At 55.8% G+C, this 7715-nt stretch overlaps 1 protein-coding gene and 1 long non-coding RNA gene across 6 annotated transcripts in view; one reads left to right on the top strand and one right to left on the bottom strand.

The window, feature by feature from the left end:
* Nucleotides 1-7715, top strand: part of MAST3 (microtubule associated serine/threonine kinase 3) — a 41870-nt gene that overhangs the window by 20204 nt on the left and 13951 nt on the right. For all 5 annotated transcript variants that reach the window (XM_014545783.1, XM_014545784.1, XM_014545782.1 and 2 more), the window contains 9 exons: nt 69-229; nt 400-475; nt 742-951; nt 1041-1142; nt 1366-1498; nt 3142-3203; nt 3576-3661; nt 4465-4673; nt 5373-5511. In XM_014545783.1, coding sequence (XP_014401269.1) covers nt 69-229; nt 400-475; nt 742-951; nt 1041-1142; nt 1366-1498; nt 3142-3203; nt 3576-3661; nt 4465-4673; nt 5373-5511 — 1178 coding nt within the window. The remainder of the gene's footprint in view (nt 1-68; nt 230-399; nt 476-741; nt 952-1040; nt 1143-1365; nt 1499-3141; nt 3204-3575; nt 3662-4464; nt 4674-5372; nt 5512-7715) is intronic.
* Nucleotides 1-7715, bottom strand: part of LOC106727407 — a 19281-nt gene that overhangs the window by 5677 nt on the left and 5889 nt on the right. Inside the window, exon 2 of the long non-coding RNA XR_001363587.1 lies at nt 2505-2508. This is a non-coding gene — a long non-coding RNA (uncharacterized LOC106727407). The remainder of the gene's footprint in view (nt 1-2504; nt 2509-7715) is intronic.

The raw sequence follows: 7715 nt of genomic DNA, 5'->3' as shown, positions 1-7715 counted from the left end.
TAGGAATAGTGCTGGGGTCCTGGTTGTGGGCTGACCATCAACCCATGACTCTGACCCCCTCCTGCCAGTCGAGCTCATCCTCCCGGGAGCATCTCCACCAGCTTCCTTTCCAACCGACGCCAGACGAACTGCGTTTCCTGTCCAAGCATTTCCGCAGCTCAGAGAGTGTGGCTGATGAGGAGGGTGGCCACCGCTCGCCCCGCCTTCGACCCCGCTCCCGTAGCCTCAGGTGGGCTTTGACCTCTAGCCCGTGCCCTGGCACCTCCCTGGGCTGGCTTTGGATGAAAACCTGGCTCCTCCTCCCTTCTGGCCTTGACCCTGTCCTAGCCTGGCTCAGCCCCCTCCCCCTGGGCTGGGTCTCAGGTCCTATGTCACAAGCTGATCATCACCCCCCTTCAGCCCTGGACGCACAACAGGAACCTTCGACAATGAGATCGTCATGATGAATCATGTGTACCGGGAGAGGTTCCCAAAGGTGGGCAGTGCCTGTGGCTGGATGGGCCCCAACACCCCTCCACGTTGCTGCCCCTCCTGTGACAGACAGGCAGTCTCTGTCCTGGCTGTGTCCCCACATCTGTCCATTTCTATTTCTCCCTCCGGGTCTCAGATGTTCCCCCCAGTCCTCCGACCCCATCAGCTTCATGGTCACCTCTCTCCCCCCACTGTCGCTCCTGCCCTCCATCTGCATGTGCTGTTCCCCAGTCCCGTCCGATGACCAGGTCTCCCATCTCCCCCCGCCAGGCCACGGCCCAGATGGAGGGCCGTCTGCAGGAGTTCCTCACGGCCTACTCGCCCGGTGCCCAGCTGGCACTGGCCGATGGCGTCCTGGGCTTCATCCACCACCAGATTGTGGAGCTGGCCCGCGACTGCCTGGCCAAGTCTGGAGAGGCCCTGGTCACCTCCCGCTACTTCCTGGAGATGCAAGACAAGCTGGAGAGGCTGCTGCAGGATGTGTGTGGGGGGCTCGGTGCTGGGGGGCCCCGGGTGGGGCAGGACAGGGACTAGGGCCTATGAGTGATGTCCCGCCCACCCGCCTCCAGGCCCACGAGCGCTCGGACAGTGAGGAGGTCGGCTTCGTTGTCCAGCTGGTCCGGAAGCTGCTGATCATCATCTCACGGCCAGCAAGGCTCCTCGAGTGCCTCGTGAGTCTCCTCAGCGCAGAGGTCGAGCAGAGCTCAGACCAGGTCCCCGGGAGACAAGACACAGTTCTCACTGTGTAGGACCCGGAGAGGCTGCCAGCCTGGGTGGGCTTCCTGTAGGAGGGGGCCCCGGGGACAAGTTGGACCCACAGGTCAGAGGAAACAGCATTTGCAGGGGCCTGGAGGAGAGACCAAGCCCTGGCTGACCAGAGCTCTGCACCCCCAGGAGTTTGACCCTGAAGAATTCTACCACCTGCTGGAGGCCGCCGAGGGCCAGGCTCGAGCGGGCCAGGGCATCAAGACGGACCTGCCGCAGTACATCATTGGGCAGCTGGGCCTGACGAAGGACCCTCTTGAGGGTAAGCTGACGCAGGGCAGGGAGGTAAAGGAGACTGAGGAGAGGCAGGGGTATAGTCGTATTATCTTTGTCTCTCTGTTCTCTGCCTTTGGTCACCTATGGGACCCACTATGGGGAAAGGGCCCGAGATTTCAGGGTCAGGTTGCTGCACATTGGACCCCCTGACCTGCCAGGGCCTTGGGACCTCTGTGTTCTTAAACGCCAAGTGGAATGGGCCAGGGCACCAGGGGACCACCACTGGCATTGACATTCACATCGTCCTGCAAATTCACAAAGCCTGTTTCCAGTCTCCTCTGACGGTGGCCCCCGGGGTGGACTCGGAGCCAATTCAGGCCACCTGCAGACAAGAACTCCCCCAAACAGCCAGGATGGAACTGGGAATGGCCTGTCCTGGGTGGTCAGGGCAGGCTCTGGGAAGAGGTGATGTTCAGGCTGAGGATGGAGAGGTGACCAGATGCAGGTCTGGGAGAGAAAAAGGGGGAGCTAGGCAGGGAAACTACAGAGGCCCGGAGGTGGGACTATGCCTGGCATGTCGGAAGAGCAGCGGAGAGGGGTATAGCTCAGACAAGGGGAGCTGGCTGGAGGCAAGGGGGTTGGCCAGGCCTGGTTTCAGTGGCCAGTGTTCACCTAGCGTTATTGCTGTGCTAACATGGGACTGGGCTCCCATTGTCCCCATTCAAAGCGGGAAAGACTGAGGCTCTAGGCCAGTGATGGCGAACCTTTTGAGCTCGGCGTGTCAGCATTTTGAAAAACCCTAACTTAACTCTGGTGCCTTGTCACATATAGACATTTTTTGATATTTGCAACCATAGTAAAACAAAGATTTATATTTTTGGTATTTATTTTATATATTTAAATGCCATTTAACAAAGAAAAATCAACCCAAAAAATGAGTTCGCGTGTCACCTCTGACACGCGTGTCATAGGTTCGCCATCACTGCTCTAGGCAGATGAGCTAGAGCAGGGAATCAGACACAGGTATGCCCGAGGCCAGACCACTGGTGGACTGGCCTTGTGGCCGAAGCTGGCTTCCTGTCTGTCCAGTGGAAATAACTCAGATAGCGCTGGGGGTGGGCCTGCTGTCAGAGGATGTAGGAAGTGGTGAGGCAGATGGTGGCTGAGGCTGTGGGGGCAGAACATCTACCCAATACCTTGGGGGGGCCACTGAGAGTGGAAGGGGCTGCATTTGAACCAGGTCTCTCTCACCCCTGAGGCTCCACCACCCCATTCCAGACTAACTCTGGGACCGTGAGACTTCATTGGCACTGTCACAGCTCACAATTCATGGACCACTCACCGCGCCCAACCTTTTGCCAAGACCTGGGGCGGGACCGTAAGGGGGCTCCTCCCCGTTGGCCACACCCTGAGTTAGGAGGTTTTTAGGAGCCAGGGTTTGATGAAAGCTGAGTAGCTGGAGCTTGGGCTGCCTGCTCGTCCTTCTAGACAGCTCCTCAGTTGTTTACTCCGGCCTCCTGAGTTCCGCTCAGACTTGGACACGGTCAGGGCCCATTGGCAGTACCATGGGAGCTGGGCAGGGGAGGCGCCACAGCCCTAGCCCCAGATGAGCCTTGGAGGCCTCAGGAAATCTGGGTGATAGGCAAGGTGGAGAGGCCCCATTCAAGGCTTTCTTCCCTTGTCTTGCAGAGATGGTGCCTCTGAGTCACCTTGATGACAAAGGACAGCCCCCAGCCCCTGAGTCCCTGGAGGTGAGGCACAAAGTTTTGGGTCCCTACACCTGTCTTGTTCTTTCCAGGCAGCTGTGGGAGGGGCTGGGTTTGCAGAAGTTTTGCATGACTGGTGCCTAATAAATGCCTGTGACTATGAGGGGAAGATGGGGGAAGTTAGATTGCTGTACTGTGTAGGTTGGGCAGGGCTGGAGGGGGCACTGGAAAGGTTTTGAAGGATGTGTAGGAGTTTTCTGGGTAAAGGGCACATCTTGAGCAAAAGCTCAGAAACTTGGACACTGAGTTGGGGTTTAGATGGGAGAGAAAGTAGCATCAGGCACCAAGATTTGGGGGCCGGAGGAGCCCAAACCACTCCTCAGGGAGTCAGGACCCTGAGCCCTTCTTGTCCCACAGAGCCGTGCCCTGGTTGGTCCGTCACGGAGGAAGCCATGTGAGAGTGACTTCGAGACCATCAAGCTCATTAGCAATGGGGCCTATGGGTGAGTCCTCAGGTCCCCCACAAACCCATTTCTCAGATGCCCACAGAGATGGCTAAGGCCCAGCAGCCTCTGAGTGCACAGGCAGGGAAACTGAGGCCTGCAGAGGGATATGGAGATGCAACACAGCTGGCACGACCTTGAATGTATACTCATCCTTGATCCAGGTGTAGGGGGTTCTGGCCAGGAAAAAAGATGACCACATGGTGGCAGTAGCACGCAGTGAGCATTATTGGCCACTTCAACGGATTTGCAGAGGGGATTTGCAGAGCGGTGGGCGTGGGGAGTCCCCGACAGCATGAGACCATCAGAGCAAGATGGGAGAGGGGGCCAGTGGCCAGGGGGGGTGTCTTTGGGTCAGAGAGCCCCAGAGGACAGCAGCAGCATGTGTAGGTTCCTTATAACCCCAGGGTTTATCTGTGTCTGGGAGCCGTTGGGTACAGTTTCATCAAGTCTATAAAGCCAGCCGGCACGAAATGGCTAAAAATCTGCTCATTTGGATTATATTTAAACCCCTGAGTTGGGTGCAGGCGTTTGAGTTAATGGGTCTCCGCCTGCTGTGAATGAATAAATACTCTCAGGGCCGGCACACCAGGGCCATATCTGGTTCATTTGTAGGACACCAGGGCGGGCAGCTGAAGCCTATGGTGGCTGCTTTGGGAGAGGGGCCAGGTATGGGGAAAGGTGTCCCAGATGGAGAGCACAGCACAGGCCAACGCCCAGCAGGCTGGGTCCTGGGCCCAGGTTGGTTCCCGTGCCTGCCAGGGCCTCGAGCGCAGGCCTCACCAGCCCGGCCTTTCTCCCAGGGCCGTCTACCTGGTGCGGCACCGGGACACTCGCCAGCGCTTCGCCATCAAGAAGATCAACAAGCAGAACCTGATCCTCCGTAACCAGATCCAGCAGGTCTTCGTGGAGCGCGACATCCTCACCTTTGCGGAGAACCCCTTTGTGGTCAGCATGTTCTGCTCCTTTGAGACCCGGCGCCACCTCTGCATGGTCATGGAGTACGTGGAAGGTGCGGTCCCGGGGTCGGCATGCCTCCAGCAGCGGGGAGCTCACCCTCTCGCTACCTGGGAGAGAGCCCTGCCGTGGGCCGGGTTGGGATCTGCTCTGTCCTCCAGGGGGTCCCAGCCTGCCTCGGAAGCCCTCAGCCTAAGATGGGGGATCAGGGCTGGGGGAGCCCAAAGAAGAGTGTTAGGTGGGGAGTCTTTGGGTCAGAGAGCCCCGAAGGGCAGCAACAGCATGTGTAGGTTCCTTATAACCCCAGGGTTTATCTGTGTCTGGGAGCCGTTGTTAGGGTGCGACCCCTGGAGGGGAAAGATGTCCATCCTTGGAGGGGAGGCTGGTGGACAGAGGCCTGGGGGGGGGGGGGGGGGGGGGGGGGGGGGGGGGGGAGATTCGGCTTCAGGTTTGCAGTTCAGGATAGAGCAGTACCTTCAGGGAAGTGCATGAACGGGCACCAAGGCGCTACCAGGCAAGGAGAGAGCATGCACTTTGGGGGCACCAGCTGTGTACAGGGAAACCACTGTGCACTTGACACAGCTGCTCCTCCATCCGGGGAAAATCAGGAGGCAGGGTCTGTCCTCCCCAAACCCCTGTCCGGTTCCCCACCCGGATTCAGGACCCCCTGGGGACCTTATGCACCAGGCGGGGAGTTAGAACCATGGGGCAGGGCTGTAGAGACTTCGCCTCTGAGCACGTCTGCCCCTTGCAGGCGGTGACTGTGCCACGCTTTTGAAGAACATGGGCCCGCTGCCCGTGGACATGGCCCGCATGTACTTCGCAGAGACGGTCCTGGCGCTAGAATACCTGCACAACTACGGCATTGTGCACAGAGACCTCAAGCCTGACAAGTAAGCAGCTGAGGCCGCAGGGCGGGTCCCCGGAGGGTTGGGGGTGAGGTTTGGAGCCACGCAGAGGGGCGGGGCATCAGTGGCCTCTGAGGCTGCTCAGAAGCCCCACCTATCTGGATTCTGTTGGCAACATGGGGCCCCTACTGTCAGGAAGGCAGGGAACTTGCACTTCTTGAGCATCTGGTGTGTACAGAGGAGAGCAGTTACTTAATAGGCACTTGTTGTATATGGGGAAAGGACTGCACTTAGGAGGTGGTGCCAGGAAAGGGGAGGGAATGTGCACTTAGGATGCAGAACTGTACATGGGATGGGAGCGTGCCCTCGGAGCTGCTACTGCACAAGGGGAAAGAACATGCACTTATGAGGCGCCAGCTATATACAGGGAAAAGGAACATGCATGTTGCAAGACCTTATATGTGAAGAAAGGGACTGTGCATGTCTTTAGCATGTGTTGTGTTTTAGTTCAGGAAAGAAAGGAAGAGACCATGTTTATCGAGTCTTGGGATATTTGTTTTATTCTAACATTTAGTAAGCACCTACTGTGTGCCAGGTTCTCTATGGGGTGGCTGGGAGACATGAGCGTGAATGTGAATAATCCTTCATGCTTTGTAGTCCCTACATAATTTTCTAAGCACTCTCCCCTGCATTAATTGAGCACCTGCTGTGTACAAAGGAAAAGGCCACCCATATATTGAGTGCCCTCTGGATATGAGGCAAGAACCACATGTTTCTTAGGTACTTGCTATGTGGAGGTGTGAACGTAAGTGGTAAGAGCCCTGTGTGTTTTCAGAGCACCTTGTAATTTGCAAGTGGCTTAGAAAACAAAACCAATGTGTATTTGGCACCTGCTGTATACCTGGCCTGTGTTCAATGCTCTAAGGAAGCTTTGTGCCCAATGGGCCTCTTTGAGATCATCCTGGGGTGGGAGGGGATGGGGTCTTCCGAGTGTCTCAGGTCAGACCCCAATGAAGGGCCTGCCCCTTTCAGCATCCTCACCTGCAAGACGGGGCTAGAAGGTGCCCAACTTTGAAGGGTTGAGGGAGGGATAGGTGCACACAGTAGGTGCGTGAGATAAATATTATTTTGTTTTCCCTTTGGAAAATTTCAAATGCACCCCAAAGCCAAGAGAAGGTACATTAGTTCTCTAGGGCTGCCATAACAAAATACCATAGACTGGGCAGTTTAACCAACAGTTTATTCTCACAGTCTGGAGGCCGGAAGTCCAAGATCAAGGTGTCAGCAGGCCGCACCCTCTCTGAAGGCACCAGGCAGGGACCTGTTCCAGGCTCTCTCCCAGCTTCTGGTAGTTCCTTGGTTTGTGGCAGTGTCACTTCAGTGTTCACATGACATCTCCCTCTGTGCATGTCTGTGTCCAAATTTTCCTTTTTTTACAAGGACACCAGTCATACTGGATTAGAGGCTGCCCTACCCCAATTTGCCCTTATTTTAAGTAATCACATGTCCAACAACTCTCTCTCCAAGTGAGGTCACGTCCATGGTTACTGGGGGTTAGGACTTCAGCGTGTGTATTTTGGGGGGACGCACTTCAGCCCATAACAGAAGTGCCCACCCCCATACTCAGGTTCCACAGCCGCCAACACTTGGCCAATCCTTTCCTCCCTTCCTGCTGGAGGATTTGAAGGCAATCCCAGGCATCATATCATTTCATTTATAAGAAGAAAAAAAATTTTCAATAGCAGATACAGTCAGCATTTTGCCCGGCCGGTGTGACTCAGCGGTTGAGTGTTGACCTATGAACCAGGAGATCATGGTTCGATACCCGGTCAGGACACATACCTGGGTTGCAGGCTCAATCCCCAGTGGGGGGCATGTAGGAGGCAGCCGATCAGGAATTCTCTCTTATCATTGATGTTCCTCTCTGCAATCAATTATATATATATGTATATATATTTACAAAATGAACGTATTTTAGACAGTGTGCCGTAGGAGCTCAGGAAATTTTGGTGGTCGTCTTAGCACGGCCTTGGTGTTGGAGCATGTGGCTGCACCTGATCGCTACACCAAAGGGTTTTGTTATTTTAAATATATTTTTATTGATTTCAGAGAGGAAGGGAGAGGGAGAGAGAGATAGAAACATCAATGATGAGAGAGAATCATTGATCAGTTGCCTCCTGCAATGCCCCTACTGGAGATCGAGCCTGCAACCCAGGCATGTGCCCTTGACTGGAATCGAACCTGGGACC

The sequence above is a fragment of the Myotis brandtii genome, unplaced genomic scaffold (genome assembly GCF_000412655.1).
Source record: "Myotis brandtii unplaced genomic scaffold, ASM41265v1 scaffold421, whole genome shotgun sequence".
Taxonomy (NCBI): Eukaryota; Metazoa; Chordata; class Mammalia; order Chiroptera; family Vespertilionidae; genus Myotis; species Myotis brandtii.
Note: the sequence above shows the minus strand (reverse complement) of the source record. Positions and strands in the feature narration are given on the sequence as shown.